Source organism: Oryx dammah, unplaced genomic scaffold (assembly GCF_014754425.2).
Source record: "Oryx dammah isolate SB20612 unplaced genomic scaffold, SCBI_Odam_1.1 HiC_scaffold_23, whole genome shotgun sequence".
NCBI classification, from domain to species: Eukaryota; Metazoa; Chordata; class Mammalia; order Artiodactyla; family Bovidae; genus Oryx; species Oryx dammah.
In genome coordinates this window covers 118,575,051-118,596,228 of record NW_024070207.1, presented here as the reverse complement: position 1 = coordinate 118,596,228, position 21,178 = coordinate 118,575,051, and the positions used below count along the sequence as shown (strand labels likewise).

General features: G+C 40.7%; 1 protein-coding gene across 5 annotated transcripts in view; it reads right to left on the bottom strand.

The window, feature by feature from the left end:
* The window catches only part of CLTRN (collectrin, amino acid transport regulator), a 53,650-nt gene that overhangs the window by 30,155 nt on the left and 2,317 nt on the right, over positions 1-21,178 (bottom strand). For 3 of the 5 annotated variants that reach the window (XM_040266573.1, XM_040266576.1, XM_040266574.1), the window contains exons 2-5: positions 16,986-17,049; positions 15,454-15,559; positions 11,404-11,462; positions 7,517-7,602 (exon numbers count right to left, since the gene is read on the bottom strand). In XM_040266573.1, the coding sequence (XP_040122507.1) occupies positions 7,517-7,602; positions 11,404-11,462; positions 15,454-15,508 (200 nt within the window). In that variant the 5' untranslated portion in view covers positions 15,509-15,559; positions 16,986-17,049. Of the gene's footprint in view, positions 1-7,516; positions 7,603-11,403; positions 11,463-12,067; positions 12,515-15,453; positions 15,560-16,985; positions 17,050-21,178 lie in introns of those variants that run through there. The other 2 variants (XM_040266575.1, XM_040266572.1) reach the window with 2 other exon arrangements.

Below are 21,178 nucleotides of genomic sequence, written 5' to 3'. Positions count from 1 at the left end.
CACCTCTGCCTTTGGGACCCCTGACCTTCTCTTCCACTGCCTGTGTGTGGTCATGCTGACTGGACGTAAGTCCTACATGGAGGCAGCCAGGACCTCACTCTAGAAGGAACACCCTCCTGCAGAGTCCAACCAGGTTCTACTGGGTCAAGGGTAGGCCGCTTGTAGGTTCCCAAATATGCAGAGGAGACACTAACCCTGTGTCATGGAGGTGATCATGACACCTCTTCATTACTCTGTTCATTGCTATCTTTAGCGAGTTGTTGTTGAGTTGCTAAGTCATGTCTGACTCTTTGTGACCCCATGGACTATAGCCCTCCAGGCTCCTCTGTTCATGGGATTCTACAGGCAAGAATATTGGAGTGTGTTGCCATGCTCTCCTCCAGCAGATCTTCCTGACCCAGGTATCAAACCTGTGTCTCCAGAGACTCCGGCCTGGGCAGGCAGGTTCTTTACCAGTGAGCCACCAGGGAAGCCCTCATTAGTGAGTTGGTCTTTACATTTTCCATCCAGTACACCTCAGTATCTCTACGTTTTCTGCAATATCCATAGAATAAGCAATAAGCAGGAAAAACATTTTTTTTAACTGGCAAATGTTCACAATTTGAATCCCTGAAGCCATCCTCAAAGGGATACATGCCACCCCTCCAGAATTCAATCTGCTTGACACTGGCATGAAAAGACCTCTGAAAGGCAGATTTAAACTCTGATCCATTTGCCAAGCTACTGGTGTTTTTCTGTTACCTGTCACACTTGGGAGAGGCAGTCTGCCTGGGAAGTTGTTTTCAATCCATCTTGTGTCGTGTGGTCCCCTTTCCCAGAGGGCCACATGCTCGTGTAAAGATGCAGCCACCTTTAGGGCAGCACATGTAGAATCGGGCCCAGCATCTGTACTGCATCTGAAACACATCCTGACTCATTAGGCAGCCCTCATCACTCAGCCTTCTGACAGCGGTACTGCTGAGACTCAGACTGAGCATTTACCGGGAAAAATTTGTTGAACCCCAATCTAGTTTTGCACTTTTCAATTTTTTCAACTGACATTGGCAACAAAAGCCACTGTATATAGCCTATGCACCCAGCTAAAACATCTCAGCAAATAAACCAGATCATATATTCACAGACTCCTACAAGGTGCAGGCTTGGGAAAATAAAAAACTTCAAAAGTAAATTTCTCAAAGTTAATCTAAAATATTATAAATTTAAATTAACTTTTCCTAAGAATGGAAGCATGATTTAACATAGTCATAAGACGAAATTTTGCACTCAGAGGAAGTAAGAGTATAATAAAAAACAGTATGTATAAATTCTGCTGATTAACAATAACAGTAAGATTAAAAGAGACTAGTTGAGGAGTTTTAGCATTGTGAGATGGCCAATGGCTTTTTTTCTTATGTTTTTCTTTTTTTTAATTGAGGTATAGTTTATGTACAATAGTATATAAATTTCAGGAGTACAACATATTGATTTGCAATTTTAAAGGCTATACTCCATTTACAGTTATAAAATAGTGGCTATATTTTCTGTGCTATATAATCTATCCCTGTAGTTTATTTATTTTACATACAGCAAATTCTACCTCTTAATTCCATGCCCCCGTCTTGTCCTTCCCCCTTCCCTCTCCCCTTTGGTAGTCACTAGGAGCCACCCTGTGTCCAAGGTCAGGGGCAGCGGCCAGGAGGAGCAACCTCACGCCTGAGGCCAGGGGCGGCAGCCGGGAGGAGCAACCGCATGTCCAAGGAGCGGTGGCTGCGCGGGCACAGGAGGCCTAGAGGAGCCATCCCACACTCAAGGTCAGGAAGGGCGGCAGTGAGGAGATACCCCTCGTCCAAGGTAAGAGAAACCCATGTAAGATGGTAGGTGTTGCAAGAGGGCATCAGAGGGCAGACACACTGAAACCATAATCACAGAAAACTAATCAATCTAATCACACCAGGACCACAGCCTTGTCTAACTCAATGAAACTAAGCCATGCCCACGGGGCAACCCAAGACAGGCGGGTCATGGTGGAGAGGTCAGACAGAATGTGGTCCACTGGAGAAGGGAATGGCAAACCACTTCAGTATTCTTGCCTTGAGAACCCCATGAACAGTATGAAAAGGCAAAATGATAGGACAATGAAAGAGGAACTCCCAGGTCAGTAGGTGCCCAATATGCTACTGGAGATCAGTGGAGAAATAACTCCAGAAAGAATGAAGGGATGGAGCCAAAGCAAAAACAATACCCAGCTGTGGATGTGACTGGTGATAGAAGCAAGGTCCAATGCTGTAAAGAGCAATATTGCATAGGAACCTGGAATGTCAGGTCCATGAATCAAGGCAACTTGGAAGTGGTCAAACAAGAGATGGCAAGAGTGAACGTCAACATTCTAGGAATCAGCGAACTAAAATGGACTGGAATGGGTGAATTTAACTCAGATGGCCATTATATCTACTACTGCGGGCAGGAATCCCTCAGAAGAAATGGAGTAGCCGTCATGGTCAACAAAAGAGTCTGAAATGCAGTACTTGGATGCAATCTCAAAAATGACAGAATGATCTCTGTTCGTCTCCAAGGCAAACCATTCAATATCACGGTAATCCAAGTCTATGCCCCAACCAGTAACGATGAAGAAGCTGAAGTTGCACAGTTCTATGAAGACCTACAAGACCTTTTAGAACTAACACCCAAAAAAGATGTCCTTTTCATTACAGGGGACTGGAATGCAAAAGTAGGAAGTCAAGAAACACCTGGAGTAACAGGCAAATTTGGCCTTGGAATGCGGAATGAAGCAGGGCTAAGAGTTTTGCCAAGAAAATGCACTGGTCACAACACAAGAGAAGACTCTACACATGGACATCACCAGATGGTCAACACCGAAATCAGACTGATTATATTCTTTGTAGCCAAAGATGGAGAAGCTCTATACCGTCAACAAAAACAAGACCAGGAGCTGACTGTGGCTCAGATCATGAACTCCTTATTGCCAAATTCAGACTCAAGTTGAAGAAAGTAGGGAAAACCGCTAGACCATTCAAGTATGACCTAAATCAAATCCCTTATGATTATACAGTGGAAGTGAGAAATAGATTTAAGGGCCTAGATCTGATAGATAGAGTGCCTGATGAACTATGGAATGAGGTTCGTGACATTGTACAGGAGATAGGGATGAAGACCATCCCCATGGAAAAGAAATGCAAAAAAGCAAAATGGCTGTCTGAGGAGGCCTTACAAATAGCTGTGAAAAGAACAGAAGCGAAAAACAAAGGAGAAAAGGAAAGATATAAGCATCTGAATGCAGAGTTCCAAAGAATAGCAAGGAGAGATAAGAAAGCCTTCTTCAGCAATCAATGCAAATAGAGGGAAAGAACAGAATGGGAAAGACTCGAGATCTCTTCAAGAAAATTAGAGATACCAAGGGAACATTTCATGCAAAGATGGGCTCAGTAAAGGACAGAAATGGTATGGACCTAACAGAAGCAGAAGATATTAAGAAGAGGTGGCAAGAATACACAGAAGAACTGTACAAAAAGAGATCTTCACAACCCGGATAATCATGATGGTGTGATCACTCATCTAGAGCCAGACATCTTGGAATGTGAAGTCAAGTGGGCCTTAGAAAGCATCACTATGAACAAAGCTAGTGGAGGTGATGGAATTCCAGTTGAGCTATTTCAAATCCTGAAAGATGATGCTGTGAAAGTGCTGCACTCAATAAATCAGCAAATTTGGAAAACTCAGCAGTGGCCACAGGACTGGAAAAGGTCAGTTTTCATTCCAATCCCAAAGAAAGGCAATGCCAGAGAATGCTCAAACTACCGCACAATTGCACTCATTTCACATACTAGTAAAGTAATGCTCAAAATTCTCCAAGCCAGGCTTCAGCAATACAGGAACCATGAACTTCCTGATGTTCAAGCTGGTTTTAGAAAAGGCAGAGGAACCAGAGATCAAATTGCCAACATCCACTGGATCATTGAAAAAGCAAGAGAGTTCCAGAAAAACATCTATTTCTGCTTTATTGACTATGACAAAGCCTTTGACTGTGTGGATCACAATCAACTGTGGAAAATTCTGAAAGAGATGGGGTCCCAGACCACCTGACCTGCCTCTTGAGAAATCTGTATGCAGGCCAGGAAGCAACAGTTAGAACTGGACATGGAACAACAGACTGGTTCCAAATCACAAAAGGAATATGTCAAGGCTGTATATTGTCACCCTGCTTATTTAACTTATATGCAGAGTACATCATGAGAAACGCTAGACTGGAAGAAACAGAAGCTGGAATCAAGATTGCCAGGAGAAATATCAAGAACCTCAGATATGCAGATGACACCACCCTTATGGCAGAAAGTGAAGAGGAACTAAAAAGCCTCTTGATGAAAGTGAAAGAGGAGAGTGAAAAGTTGGCTTAAAGCTCAACATTCAGAAAACGAAGATCATGGCATCCAGTCCCATCACTTCATGGGAAGTAGATGGGGAAACAGTGGAAACAGTGTCAGGCTTTTTTTTTGGGGGGGGGGCTCCAAAATCACTGCAGATGGTGACTGCAGCCATGAAATTAAAAGATGCTTACTCCTTGGAAGAAAAGTTATGACCAACCTAGATAGCATATTCAAAAGCAGAGACATTACTTTGCTGACTAAGGTCCATCTAGTCAAGGCTATGGTTTTTCCTGTGGTCATGTATGGATATGAGAGTTGGACTGTGAAGAAGGCTGAGCGCTGAAGAATTGATGCTTTTGAACTGCAGTGTTAGAGAAGACTCTTGAGAATCCCTTGGACTACAAGGAGATCCAACCAGTCCATTCTGAAGGAGATCAGTCCTGGGATTTCTTTGGAAGGAATGATGCTCAAGCTGAAAGTCCAGTACTTTGGCCACCTCATGCAAAGAGTTGATTCATTGGAAAAGACTTTGATGCTGGGAGGGATTGGGGGCAGGAGAAGGGGACGACAGAGGATGAGATGGCTGGATGGCATCACTGACTCGATGGACGTGAATCTGAGTGAACTCCGGGAGTTGGTGATGGACAGGGAGGCCTGGCGTGCTGCAATTCATGGGGTCGCAAAGAGTCGGACACGACTGAGCGACTGAACTGAACTGAGGTTGTTCTCTATATCTGTCTGTTTCTTTTTGTTATATTCACAAGTCTGCTTTATTTTCTGGATTCCACATAGAAGTGATAACACACAGTATGTGTCTGACTTAATTTCACTAAACAAAATACCCTCCCAAGTACATCCACATTGTTGCAAATGGTAAAATTTCACTCTTTTTTTGGCGGAGTAGTATTCCATTTGTGTGTGTGTGTGTGTGTACACCATCTTCCATATCTGTTCATCTATTGATGGGCACTTAGGTTCTGAATCTTAGGTAATGTAAATAACATTTCTATGAACATTGGGATGTGTGTATCTTTTTTAATTAGCATGTTTCTTTTTTCTGATAAATAACCAGGAATGGTCTGCTAGGTCATATGTTAATTCTATTTTTAGGGTGTTTTTTTTAACTTTTGAAAATAACATCTTTAAAGTTTTTGCAGAAGTAAAATACTAAACTTAAAATAGGTCTTAGTACATCAAAATACTAAGTTCCCTAATTGTATTCCAAGATGGTCTTTAAAACATAATATCCCATAAATTACAGAATAGCAACCTTGGTCTGCAATTGTACACAGTGAATTTTTACAAACATAATAAATATATTTACGCCTTTACACATATTTTTAGTTTTTTGAGGAAACTCCACACTGTTTCCCATAGTAGCTGTACCAATTTACATCCCCAATAGAGTACTAGGGTTCCCTTTTCTCCTTGTATTTTTCCTTTTTGATTTTTTAGAAGGCAATCTTCTACTTTTTTATTTTAAAAAGGATATTAATATCATTTCATAAAGAATGCTTCAGTTTAAAGGCATAAGATAAAAGCAAATATATCTTTTCTAAAAGTCTATAAAATAAGAGTAGAGTTCACCTGGGTATTTTTTTTTTAACCTTACACCCCCTTCTTTTAATTTTTTGAATCATGTGAATATGTTACATATTTTAAAACGTGTGTGTGTGAACACACAAATCCACATATTGCATGTTTATTTTGTTCCTCCAAATGTTACTCTTCTGTTTATTCCTTATATTCACAGCTCATGCATAATACATTGTGGCTTTGAGTAGGACCAATAAATAGAAACCCTCTCTTCCAGGTTTTTAACAGAAGACAAAAGAATGAAGCAAACAGGAGACCAAAATAAAAGACTTCATTGGAGGATATGACTTCCATCAGCAGGTAAATTTCCTTCCAAATTGTAAAAAAATTCTGAAATGAGATAAATTCATCTCTAATGACCCAGGTAGAGCTGAACAGCTATCACCACATACTGGAGTAAGAGGCAAGATATTTAACACCTTAGGATCTGGTACCTACCAATCTAAACAGGCCTTAGCTGTAGACAGCACAAAGAGCTGTGAGGGTGTGTAAGCCTGCCCAGGCAGGGCCTGATTCTGTATTTAGTGTGAGGAGCAGCACAGAAAAATGTGTGCTGAGAGTACGCCAGCTTCCCCTTCCAGCCCATCAATCAGATCAGTCCAGTCATTTCACCTCTCAAGGGGAATAGTGAAGGAAGAGGGTAGAGAGAAACCAGGAGTGTTACCCTAATCACAAATTGAGATGAAAAGAAACATCATAAATAGGGAAGATTTCTCCGGAAGAAGAGACAAAAATGTAAAACTATTAAAACTGTACTAAAACTTTTAAGAAAATAAACAAGGTCCTATGACAGATACCAACAGTAGGATGAACCTATACATATGTAAATTATTTTCAAAATGAGTGCTATGGATTTACCCTCCTCCCCAAATTCATATGTTGAAGCTCTAAGCCTAAATGTGAATGCATTTGGAGACAGGGCCTATAAGGAGATAATTAGTTAAATGAGATGTCATTTAACTGATAGAAAGGATTAGCACCCTCCTCCAAAAAGACTCCAGAATGCTCATTCTGTCCCCTGCCAGTTCTCCTTCAACCAAAAAGAGGTCATATGAGCAGACAAAGATTTGGTGGCACCTACAAGCTGAAAGGAGAGGCCTCAGATCGAAACCTACCTTGTCAGCATCTTATTCTTCAACTCTCTCTGCCGCCAGAACAGTGAGAAATAAATTTCTGTTGTTGAAGTCACCCAGTCTATGGTATTTTATAATGGCAGCTAGAGCAGACCAATACAATGAGAATAGAACTCTTCTCTTTCCATCTATCTATCGTACCAACAAGAGAAATATACATAAAATAGAAATCTAGAAAGCTTATGACATATAACTACAAATTTTTATATTTATCTCCATAGTGCCTATTGAATGAAGAGCATTAATTGAACATGATATAAACTATAAGCTGACCTAGATTATAAAGGTTTTTTTTAATGTTAAATTAAAATGTGGGTCCCTTAAAAATTATATTTAAATAAATTATTTTCAAGATTGAGTTTTGCATTAATTCTATCTCAAATAATATTGCAAGCAATCAATTAAGACTTTTCACTGTTTACTTACTCAGTTGTTTCTCTGTTGGGAACTTTTCTCATGGAGAAAGCTACCATTGCTTTGAAGAGATACTCTTCATTTGTATCCCAAGCATACTGAAAGAGAACAGAGAATGAAAAGTAGAGAGGCACGGAATAAGAACTGGTCCACTGGGGTGTAACTGTGGCCACAGTGGTGTTGGTGTGTGTGTGTCTGTGTCTCTCTCTTTCATCTTACACAAAAAGAGACTGGGGACCATGATAAATCATGTCACCATAATGTTTAGGATAGAATCTCCTGGTTATTCTATCACTGCAAGTGTGGTGTGTTTCCCACTGCACACTCTTCTTCAAAATCTGCAATATTAGTAACCAGTCAACAAACAGGGCATTTGGACATCTCATCCTGTATGTAAACACTTGATTCTTTTTCATCCTTTCTCTCTTCCCTCATAAACTGACTCTCCATCTCAGCTTCCTTTCCTGTATTAATACAAGTTTTCGTTTTCTTAGCTGAAAACTTGAGTGTATGTGCATGTGATGGGCTGAATTGTATTTCCCACAAAGAAATTTGTATGTTAAAATCCTAACCCCCAGTACCTCAAAATGTAACCATATATGGAAGACAGTGTCTTTACCCAGGTGATTAGGTTAAAATCAGATCATTAGGGTGGGTCCTAATCCAATATGATGGGTGTCATTGTAAGAACAGGAGATTTGGACACAGACACAGAGGGAAAACCTGTGAACACAGCCACCTAAAAGCCAAGGAGATGGTCTGGAACACATCCCTCTCTCACAGAACTCAAAAGGAATCAACCCTGCTGACACCTTGGTCTTGGACTTCCAGCCTCCAAAATGAGAGAAAACAGATGTCCATCGTTTAAGCCACCAAGTCTGTGGTACTATTACAGCAGCCCTAATCCCAGGGACGGGGGAGCCTGGTGGGCTGCCATCTATGGGGTAGCACAGAGTCGGACACGACTGAAGCAACTTAGGTGGTTGACCCCGCATTTTAGGTGTGTAATCTAGCATAACTGGAGAAAATCACAAAACAGTGTGGCTTCACTTAATTCATGGTGACCTACTCCCAAACTGCCTGGCATCCCCTTAGGGGTCTCCACCAGTTGTCTCTCCCTCATGGTTCACAATGACTGTTTCAAATCTTCTTCAGCCCCCACCACACCCCCCACATCTCCGTGCTTTCCCTCATTCCGCACTTTCACTAAGCACTCCTGTTTCTTAAATAATAGATACATCTCAAGTCATCCACTGACACATGTCCCACTTCCTGCCTTCCTGACACCGAGTACAAAACTTCCACAGGCACATGTCATATCCACATCCTCCCCCAAGGGCCACATGTGGTGTTTCTCCTCCGGTCAATGGCTGCTCCATCCACCTCTATGAGGAATGCTTCCATTTGGCCCTTCTCTGGATCTAAACTATATCAGTTTCCCTCTGTGCATTCAATGCTGACTGGAAGCTGTTCATTGACTTTGAACTATGCTTAAGTCTTTCCCATTAAAATAACAAAGCCAAATCGCTTTATTCAGCCCTCCTTCTACCAACTGTTGTTTTTTTCCTGCCCTTCACAACCAAAATTCTTGCAGGAGCTGTCCATCCTTCCGTCTGCAGCTGGTCACTGACCACGTATTCTGAACCCCCTCCACCTGCCTTCCGGTCCCTGCACTCCACAAAGCAGCTCTCTCGTGCTACCAATGATCTTCACGTTGCTCCACACAATGAGCGGTTTTCAGTCTCCCCTCACCTGGCCCCTCAACAGCACTCAGCGCTCTTGAACACTCCCTTCATCTAAAAGCACTCTCTTCCCTTTCCTGACACAGCATCTTCCTGCTCTTCCTGCTGTCCCTCTGCTTCCTCTGCAAGCGCTTTAAGAATCACAAAGCTCAATCCCAGCCCCTCTTCTCTGGCCATCCTCCACCTTCTTCATCAGCACTGTCATCATCACTTCAGTGCAACAGACACAGGAATAGATATCTCAAGCCAGTTCAATAATTCCTCAAACTCAGTAAGTCCAAAAGCCATGGTTTTCTTATCTATTCTCAGTTCCTTGAGTCTTAAAGGGGCCATCATCCATCTAGTTGCTTATCCTTGACCTATCCTTTTCCCTCCCTTGCCATCCCATCCCATGGCTCTCAAATCCTTTCACTGCCCCTCTCTCCATCAACACACCGGACTCCAAATGGCCATCATCTCTCACCCGTACTGCTCCAATCGCCTCCCAACTGGTTCCTTCTGTCTACTCTAGTCTCTTTGAGTCTGTCTTCTACTCTGTGGCCAAAGTGTCTTGCAAACACACATTCTGTCATGACACCCCTCCCACGAAACCCCCACTTACTTTAGAAATAATACCAAAACTCCTCAATACAATCCATACATTCTTGGGCCTGATCCCTCCTTTCTCTCGAAGCATATTACATGCGATGCTCCTCTTCACTGCTCCAGTTCCAAACGTCTTGGCCATCCTTCCACCCTTCACTCTTCCTATGTTCCTCCCTTGTGATAAGCCTTGGCATGTGCTAGTCCTTTCACCCTCTTACCTTGTATTCCCCAGGTTCACTTCTACTAGTGTTTTAGACCTCACAGTAAATGCCAGGTCCTGTGGCCTCTAATGAGGCCAAAGTCCCTGTGGACTTCTCTTTCCTGAAATGCTTGTCAAGACCACACACTTGCATTTGGTTCATTGGATATGCAACCAATCCCACGACTATAAGCTCCCCAAGGGCAAGGATAAGTCTGGTTTTAGCTGTACCACATCCTGAGCATCCAGTGTGGTGCCTGCCCTCAGAGGATTCTGGGAAAAGCAACCCTATGCGCTGGCAGAGATGGTGGATTCTGCCATCAAACCTGACCACTGCCCCCTGCTGACTTGAGATCACGAGTAGGTCACTTAATGTCTTTGCACCTCTGTTTTCTCATCCACCTAATGAGAATAGGAATACCCGTGTCATCTTCCTCAAAAGGCTGTTGTGAGAGCTAAATGAGCTAATGTGGTCAAAGTGATTAGAAGGGTCCCAGGTAGAAAGTAAGCTAAGTTCTCAAGGAATGCTGGTGTTAGAATGATTATTACTCATTGAGTGAACAAAATGGTGGATTGCCTTGCAAACCGAATATGTCCAAGTTTCTTCAGCATTTCTTTTTATCATCTCTAGCCTGAGGCATCTTACTCTCACCTTCTATTGGGGAAAATTTTCACATACCACACTGGCAAACTGAAACTAGAATGACACAACTCTATCTCATTAATTTGAGAGTCTTTACTGTTCCTATTGGAGAAGGCAATGGCAACCCACTCCAGTGTTCTTGCCTGGAGAATCCCAGGGACGGGGGAAGCCTGGTGGGCTGCCGTCTATGGGGTCACACAGAGTCAGACACGACTGAAGCGACTTAGCAGCAGCAGCAGCTTTACTGTTCCTATAGCTACCATAGCCACATGAGTGCTTTTTAACTTTAATTTCATAAACATATATTTCATGCTGCTATCTTGATATTTTGAGAATTGAAGACAAATGACCACAGAAATGGAACATTTTGTGCCATGAAAGATCTTACGTGGGTGAAACATGCCCTCTTTTCAATGGTGAGAAAAGTGACTGACAAAATTCGAATGACCACCACGGTGAGGAGCAGAGCCCAAACCAGGCCTGTTTTGGGTAGTACAGAACTTCGCATATTTTTCAGCATACACCGCAGATTAAATACTTCAGGCAAAATCACTTTATTAACAATTTCTATTTTACTACAAATCGTTTTGCTTTAAGAAAATATCAGATTTGACATCTTTAAAAGTAGTTTGTGCAAGTTTAAGATAACTATGCACACAGGCTCATTATCAGAGAAAGCAGTGTTATTAGCAAACAAAATTTTAAATGAACATGCAGGATATGCACTTACTGCTTTATCTCCCAGGGCTGTTCTGATACTAAGTCTCACTTTAAAAGCATTTTCTGCATCTGCCAGAGAGAAAAAAGAGAGCAGTACATGATGATAAAATCCGTCAAAATGGAGCCTGGTAAATCCTAACATTTAATGCAACTCAAATAAATAGACCCTGGTTCAATTCCTAGGTTAAGAAGATCCTCTGGAAAAGGGATAAGCTACCCACTCCAGTACTCTTGGGCTTCCCTGGTGGTTCAGCTGATAAAGAATCCACCTGCAATGCAGGAGACCTGGGTTTGATCCTGGGTTAGGAAGATCCCCTGGAGAAGAGAAAGGCTACCCATTCCAGTATTCTGGCCTGGAGAATTCCACGGACTCTACAGGCTATGGGGTCGCAAAGAGTCGGACACAACTGAGCGACTTTCACTTTCACTTTTTTTTCCCTAAATCAACAGAACACAGATTGCAATTAAACTGTCCTTAATACTTCTGAAAGTTTAACTGCAATCATCTTCAGATGGTTGAAATTTTTCTTTTAAACTCAGAAAACATTCATAGGCTCAAGTTTCAAGCCACAACACATCGGCAGATTTAGAAAAATAAAGAAGTCTTTCAGTCAGAGACTTGTCAATCATTCAGAAAACTGTTAATCTATTTCAAAGTTTCAGGGCTTACGTACCTGGTTGACAGAGATCGGCACGAATAGCAGTGACTAGAAAAAAGAGCAGCCACAACATTCTTTCAGAGTGGAAAACACAAGGCAAACGGAGGGAAAAAAAATTCACCCTTCACTTAAAGCTGCCTTAGCTATTCTGTGACCAGGATTAGAATATGAGACAAAGAAGCAAGTCACCACCTAAAAGGTTTAATGATTAACCCCCATCATTTGGGTTAATGCTTTGATAGAAGCAGCCCATCTCCTGTCAGTTATTTATGAAAATCTGTTTGGAAAACAGATTAGTTGTCCTTCCCAAACTCTACCTCCAAAGAATGTTTTCTCTGCTGACTCAGAAGTTGGAATCCTCCCCAGCCCTTTCTTCTGTTGTCTGGTTAAATGCACAGTGGAAAGAATTAGTCCTTTCTGGAGGTTTACAATGTGAACCCTCTGCCTTTTCAGGACTGAAATATCTGTCTTATAGATAGACTATCTTAATTTAGGAAACAAACATCACTCCTTTCTATCTCTGGTGAACAAAGGACACCCTTCCAAGACTGGCTTCATCTGACTGTCACCTCCACAGGTAAACAGTCAGGAGAGCTTCCAAATCAAAGAGAATGCTTTTGGTCAGCCCTAAGGTCTGGTAGTTATGTAAAATTAAAGTTAATGACATAGAGCAGTGTTATCCAATGGAACATTCTGTGATGATGGAAATGTTCTATATCTGCCACATATAGTATGTATACAGCACATATAATGTACTAGCCACTAGGCATAGGTGGCTGTTCAGCACCTGAAATGGGGCTACTGCTGCTGAGAAACTGAATTTGTATTAATGTAATGTAAAAATATGTGGCTAGTGACTACGATGGTCAGTGCAGTTATACAACAGTAATTAGGAACTACCTACCATGAGCTGGGGCTTCTCTGATAGCTCAGTTGCTAAAGAATCCACCTGCAATGCAGGAGACCCTGGTTTGATTCCTGGGTCAGGAAGATCCCCTGGAGGAGGGATAGGCTACCCACTCCACTATTCTTGGGCTTCCCTGGTGGCTCAGCTGATAAAGAATCTGCCTGCAATGCAGGAGACCTGGGTTGAGAAGATCCCCTGGAGAAGGGAAAGGCTACCCACTCCAGTATTCTGGCCTGGAGAATTCCCACTCCAGTATTCTGGCCTGGAGAACTCCATGAACTGTATAGTCCATGGGGTCGCAAAGAGTTGGACACGACTGATCAACTTTCACTTTCACCATGAACTAGCTTCGCTGGACTATTCCTCTAATCCTCAAAACAGTGCCCTTCATTGCTGCATTATAATCAACTTACATATGAGAAAACTGAGGATTCAGTGTTTAAGGCATTGGTGGCAACAGGAGGAGTGGAATGGGTGTCACTTTACCAGCCTGGATGACTTACACCTGAACCCTATCTCCACCATGCTGAACCAGACTGTGTTTTGGGTCATCACTGGTCAAAACGGACATTGTAACAAAATCTCAGAGATGCTCTGAGGACTGTGGCAGTGAGTAGAGAAGAACCGTGCCCTCATGGGCATTCTACAGATGCCAATCAGGCCCCCAGCAGGCTTTCCTCTCTCCCACGCCACCTCTGCATGAGTTCAGTCCCCAAATGCTACCTTGTTGCTTAAAAACCATGAATGGAAAAATCAGATTGGATGACCCCACTGTTAAAGAGAAAATTTGGATTTTTAAAGAAACAACAAGAAAAATATCAACAACTATATTTCTTATTTCCCTTTCCTGGTTAGGGTCATAGTTTATTATAGATGACACATTGCTGTCAGCTTGGACTGTGAAGAAAGCTGAGCACTGAAGAATTGATGCTTTTGAACTGTGGTGTTGGAGAAGACTCTTGAGAGTCCCTTGCACTGCAAGGAGATCCAACCAGTCCATTCTAAAGGCGATCAGCCCTGGGTGTTCTTTGGAAGGAATGATGCTAAAGCTGAAAGCCCAGTACTTTGGCCACCTCATGTGAAGAGTTGACTCATTGGAAAAGACTCTGATGCTGGGAGGGATTGGGGGCAGGAGGAAAAGGGGACGACAGAGGATGAGAAGGCTGGATGGTATCACCGACTCGATGAACATCAGTTTGAGTGAACTCCGGGAGATGGTGATGGACAGGGAGGCCTGGTGTGCTGCGATTCATGGGGTCACAAAGAGTCGGACACGACTGAGCGATTGAACTGAACTGAACTCCACTTAAGGAGCTTTTCTTCATCTCCTTCACCTCGGTTGCCAGGATACAGAGTCAGGAACAGTGCTAGAAAGAGACGTGGCCCAGTCTCTCTGGGTTCTGGAATGAACCCTGTCATTCCAGAAATTTCACTATTAGGGGAAATGGAAATTTCCTAGAAGGAAGGGCCTGCATAACTAACCCCTGAAAACAGACTACATGAACTTATCTTAGGAAATGTTAGACCAGATATCGGCATCCTGGGGGGAGGAGGGTGGCAGGGAATAGATAAGAGATGGTAACAAAACTGATTATTTGCATATAGTAAAGCCCTGGACAGATAAGAATCTGATTCAGACTTGCTTTAGCCTTAAGACTTCATAAAAATATCAAGTATCTCTTTTGCTTTTACTTAGGAGGACGGCAGACAGTAAAACAGTGAATTGTATTTAAGCCATTCATTTGAAAAGAGAAGAAACTCTCTTCTCCTTTGAATTACGATTTCTCAACGTTTGTTGCCTCATTTTAAAAATCAACAAAGACAAGGGCAACAGAAGTTCTGTACAGAAGATACAGAGAAGCAAAAAGAGAAAAGTACAAAATACCTATATCATCACCCATACGGATGACCAGTGTGAATATATTGTAATAGTTGAAACACACGTTCCTTAGCCTTGGATCTTCTTGTGTATTCCCTTGTGACGCTATTGTCATTTGGTCTCATTTTAGTGGCCCTGTGAGAACAGGACAGCATCACAGTAGGAATCACACGGGCCCTTGTCTTCTTCCTCACCCTAATGGGAATGCTGCTCCCCATGGGATCTGGTGCGTCATTTTACTTTTTTAAATATAATTATTTATTTATTTTGACTGTGCAGTGTGGCTTGTGGGATCTTAGTCCCCTGACCAGGGATTGAACCCATGCCCTTGACAATGAAAGCACTGAGTCTTAACCACTGGACAGCCAGGGAATCCCCCATGAGTCACTTTAAATTTGATATATCGTAAGATAAAAGCATCTTTTATTCCTAACTTACTGAAAACTTCCTTTTGTCAATAAGTGACATTGAATTTTATCACCTGCCTTTTCAATATCTATTAATATGATCCTAGAATTTTTACCACTTGGCATGTTATATTAAAAAATTTCTTTAGGTTGATCCAATCCTTAGATAAGCTTAGTTTGATTACTTCTAACCTGCTTCTGGACTTACTTGCTGTGTTTGTTTTCTTTAGCTTTAAAAACCCATTTTCATGGAAGAACACCATTTAGGTTCCTATTCAAGTGCTGACCCCTTTTCCAGTCCTTACAGTACCACCTTGAAAAATGGCACAGAACAATCTGTAACATTATCTACATTCACAAATACTTGAAAATGCAGAAGAAATTAAATATCAGAGTTGAAGAATCTGCACTATATATATTTTGGAGGAAAAGTTCTTAATTTTAAAACTTTCTTATAATGTCATTAATTGCAGGTTTCTTATTTCTTTCCCTTTTCACTGTTTACAATATCCAAGAGAAGCATTCATTTCATTAAGATTTTCCAGTCTTCTCATAGACTGTATACAATATATATTTCATAAAATACTCCATTCATTGTTATAGTCCCTTTATATTTCCCAGTTATATATTAATTTTTTCCGCATTTTGCACTATTCTTTCCAGAGATTTATCTACTCTTTTTGTTGGTTAATCAAAGAAGATCTTGCATTTAATTTTTAATTCCTCTGCTTCCTGATTCATCCAGCTTTACAGTTATTCTTTACTTTCACCATCATACTGGTTTTCTTGTTCTTTTTATAACTCTTGAACTGGCTAATAGGCTTATTTATTTTTAATCTTTCACAGTTAATATGAAAATACCTGTGGCTATGAATTTTCCTTGGAATATTGTTCTGGCCACATGACATAACAAGTACAAATGCACAGTGATCTCATTCTATTTTCTAAATAGTCTACAATTACAGTTTTAATTTTTCTATACCCCAGTATTAAGTATTAGAAAATTAGAAAAGTATTTGTCATTAGCAAAAGAAACAGCAGCCAAAAATGAAATGATTAAAAATATTGCCTTTTATAAGTCCTGTAAGATGAATAGAAAAAGAAAATGTTTAGTGATAAAATAAGATACTGTCAATAACTTGACTTAAAACATGAAGACTCTTTCTTACAAGGTCTGGATCAGTTGGAATGTACTAAAAAAGATTTTAACAACTAAAGAGCTTGAGAGTTTAGTAAAAGTGGTGAACCCAGAACTAGATGCTATCGTTCTTGACTCTCAACATAGTGGGGTTTTTTCTTCCACTTTTCAAAATCTTGCACATACTTAGTCTTTATTTTCATGCACAATTTTAAGTATTAAACCTCCAGAAAATTCATATCAAACTTGTTCCCTACAATGCTCATTTCAGCAATTTTACAAATAGGAGCTTAATAATTTATCAGTAACAGTGGTAATGATGACAACTAAAGTGGTTTCAAACATTCAGAATATGGCCCTATTACTGGCAATGTTTAGAGTTTCAAGAATGCAGATAAAAAGTTGAGACTACTATTGCCATGAGCAATACAAAAGGCACTGAGTCTACTGAGACAGGAAAGAGAAATTGATTTCTCCATGCTTTTTCATACTCCACACCACTACTGGAAAGCAGTTTCTTGGCATGTAACTACTGATCTAGAGAATGAATTAAATATGAGATCAGACGAAAAGAAAACACATGAGTTGGTCTTTTGACTCACATAAGATGCCTTTTAAAGTTCATCAGAGCTGTAAACGCATGTGGCGGATATATGCTCCATTTACCTGCGATAAAACAAGATGTAGTATGAAGGACAAACGCAGCTTTGAAATTTTAACTGATTGCTTCATTGTCACAATCAGGTAATTTGCAAGCCTAGAATAACCTGAATACTGTGAGCTTTCATTTTTTTATCTTTAAATATTTTAACCACCGTTACAGGTCTATCTCAATGATCACTTCTTTTAAGAAATCTTTCTTTTCTTTTTGTTATACATTGTTAGCTGTTGTTTGTTGTAGACTTGTCCACTCTAACTTTTCATTCTCTGTCCTGTGATTCCACAGCATTTTGTTCACATTTGCACATGGATCTATTGCCAACATGATTTGCTTCTGGAACCTTCAAATTTTAAGTTCCTGGAGGGCAGGGATTATATTTGGTTCCATTTGCATTTCTCATGGCCCATGAATATTTGATAGTAAAACTGAGCTGACTTACTTCAGTCACAAATAGGCATTCTAAGGCACTTAAGACCATGGAAATGAAGTATCATGAAGTACACTGCAATTTCTTTGACCATCTCCACCAGAGAAAGACAATTCCCAGTACTTTGACAAATCAGGAACCCTGGGCTTTGGAAAACTTCTGTCTCTACTCCCAGACCTTATGCCCTTTTTAGATGAGAAAAAAAATCCAAAGCTATAATATTCGAAGGCTAGTCAAATTTTGTAGGTTAATCAACAACTGTAACTTTATGAACCTTACCTTCTCACCCCCACAGGGTAACAATTTTCAGCTTCAGAGAAAGTTAATCACTAATCTTTAGAAATAAAGATTAATTCAGACAAACTAAGTGAGTATAATTCTGCCAATTTTATATTCCTAAGGTAGCAATTTAAAGAACACTTTCATAAACAGAATGCATATGTGACTGACTGTCTTATCTTGTCCATGAAGACCAATACATTCAAATGAGTCCCACGTACAATGTAAATTGTTGCAGGTACTACAGAAAGCAGGATGCAGATTCCTTAAGAAAACTGAAAAAAAAAAAAAGAAAGAAGAAAGATGAAAACTCTAATTTAAAAAGATACGTGAACCCCAATGTTCACAGCAGCACTATTTACAATAGCCAAGACATGAAAGCAACCTGAATGCCCAACAACAGGCAACTGGCTTAAGACGATGTAGTATAGATACACAATGGTATATTAACCATAAAAAAAGAATGAAATATTGCCATTTGCAGCAACATGGATGGACCTACAGACTATCATACTATGTGAAGTGAGACAGAGAAAGACAAATATGATATGATATCACTTTTATGTACAATCTAAAATATATTACAAATGAATCTTTATATAAAATAAAGATACTTATAGAAGGCAAATTTATGGTTACCAAAGAAGAGAGGGGGTGGATAAGTAACAAGGATTTACTGCTATTACAGAGAACTATATTCAGTATTTTATAATAACATATAAAGGAAAATAATATGAACTATATATACATAACTGAATCACTTTGCTGTACTTCTGAAACTAACACACTATTGTAAACCAATTATACTTCAATGAAAATAAATAAAATTTTTTAAAATAAGAATTTTTTAAAAATGAGTCCTATGCAATAAAAACAAGATTTTACTGACATAGCCAATTCTGCTTGGGTATTGTATTAAGAGTTTTCTCATGGTTTCAACAAGTCATGATATTTTTTGTCTGGGTAAAAACTACTGTAACCACGCTCTATGGAGTACTATTTTCCATCCTTAAATCTTGTATCTGACTGCCAGTTAGTGTTACCCGATCACATTTAGCCCTGCCACTAGATACCATTGTTACCAACCTCCATAAAGAGGTAGAGGGCTTCCCAAGTGGCACAGCGGTACAGAATCCACTTGCCAATGCAAGAGACGCAGGTTCCACCCGAGCTGGGACGATCCCCTGGAGCAGGAAATGGCAACCCATTCCAGTATTCTTGCCTGGAAAATTCCATGGACAGAGGAGCCTGGTGGGCTACAGTCCATGGGGCTGCAAAGAGTTGGACACAACTAAGTGACTGAGTATACACGCACAAAGAGGTAGAGAGGCTCTATATATTTTAGGTTCAGTTCAGTTCAGTTGTTCAGTCGTGTCCGACTCTTTGCGACCCCATGATTGCAGCACGCCAGGCCTCCCTGTCCACCACCAACCCCCAGAGTTCATTCAAACTCATGTCCATGGAGTCGGTGATGCCTTCCAGCCATCTCATCTGTTGTCCCCTTCTCCTCCTGCCCCCAATCCCTCCCAGCATCAGAGTCTTTTCCAATGAGTCACCTCTTCACATGAGGTGGCCAAAGTACTGGAGTTTCAGCTTTAGCATCAGTCCTTCCAATGAACACCCGGGACTGATCTCCTTTAGGATTGACTGGTTGGATCTCCTTGCAGTGCAAGGGACTCTCAAGAGTCTTCTCCAACACCACAGTTCAAAAGCATCAATTCTTCGGCACTCACCTTTCTTCACAGTCCAACTCTCACATCCATACATGACTACTGGAAAAACCATAGCCTTGACTAGACGGACCTTAGTCAGCAAAGTAATGTCTCTGCTTTTGAATATACTACCTAGGTTGGTCATAACTTTCCTTCCAAGGAGTAAGAGTCTTTTAATTTAATGGATGCTCTCATTTTCATAACAGCTTAAGCTACCCTCATTCTGGTTGATACACAGAGTACATGAAGTAATCAAAAGATCAAAGTTTTTGCCCTTGTGGCCAGTGACAATGACTCTGATCTTTCTACTGTATGAAATCATCAAAAACTTACAGTAAGAAATATTTTTAAAGACTGCCTAAAAGACATGGATGTAAGACCTCTATTAGTACAAATCGGAGATGCCAGATAAGTTTTTGCAACCACTCATCCATCCTGAACCCACAAAAGACATTGTTAATCTATTATAGAACGTTTTACTTCTGAGCCTGGTCTCAGTCACAAAACTCCAATGCAGTTATTCAGTCAGTCGACATGTGAGTTGAAACTTACTTGCCATCATGGGGAATAATGATCTTAACACTGCCCTAAGCCATACCATTAAGGGTCTGTGATCTCAAATAAACAGGAAAGTGTGGGTGGTTCACAGAATTGATTTAATGAACTGTGCTTTGTTACTATGGCAACAGTTTACATTGAGGGAATCTGTATGAAATTCTTTAAGACACTTGCTTCCTACTTAGTTCACAGCATCATTATGATGAGGAATTAGGATTTCTGTTGGGACTAAACATCAAGAAAAACTGTGCATCTCAAAAACAAACAAATGAACCTGCAGGGCATTATGCTAAATGAAATAAGGCAGACAGAGGAAGCAAATACCTTATTATCTCACTTATACGTGGAATCTAAAAACACACATGCACACAAACCTGAACTCACAGATTCGGAGAACAGATTGGGGGTTGCCAAAGGCAGGGGGTAGAGGTGGGTAAAATGAGTGAAAGTACTCCAAGTTAGGCTTCAACAGTACATGAACCGAAAACTTCCAGATGTTCAAGTTTGATTTAGGCAGAGGAACCAGAGATCAAATTGCCAACATCTGCTGGATCACAGAAAAAGCAAGAGAATTCCAGAAAAACATCTACTTCTACTTTATTGACTACACCAAAGCCTTTGACTGTGTGGATCACAACAAGCTGTGGAAAATTCTTCAAGAGATGGGAATACCAGACCACCTCCCCTGCCTCCTGAGAAATCTGTATGCAGGTCAAGAAGCAACAGAACCAGACATGGAACAACAGACTGGTTCCAACAGACTGGTTGGAAAAGGAGTATGTCAAGGCTGTATGTTGTCACCTTGCTTACTTAACTTGCATGCAGAGTACATCATGCGAAATGCTGGGCTGGATGAAGCACAAGCTGGAATCAAGATTGCTGGGAGAAATATCAATAACCTCAGATATGCAGATGACACCACCCTTATGGCTGAAAGTGAAAAGGAACGAAAGAGCCTCTTGATAAAAGTGAAAGAGGAAACGGGAAAAAGCTGGCTTAAAACTCAATATTCAAAAATCTAGATCATGGCATCCAATCCCATCACTTCATGGCAAACAGATAGAGAAACAATGCAAACAGTGACTTTGTTTTGGGGGGCTCCAAAATCACTGAAGATGGTGACTGCAGCCATGAAATGAAAAGATGCTTGCTCCTTGA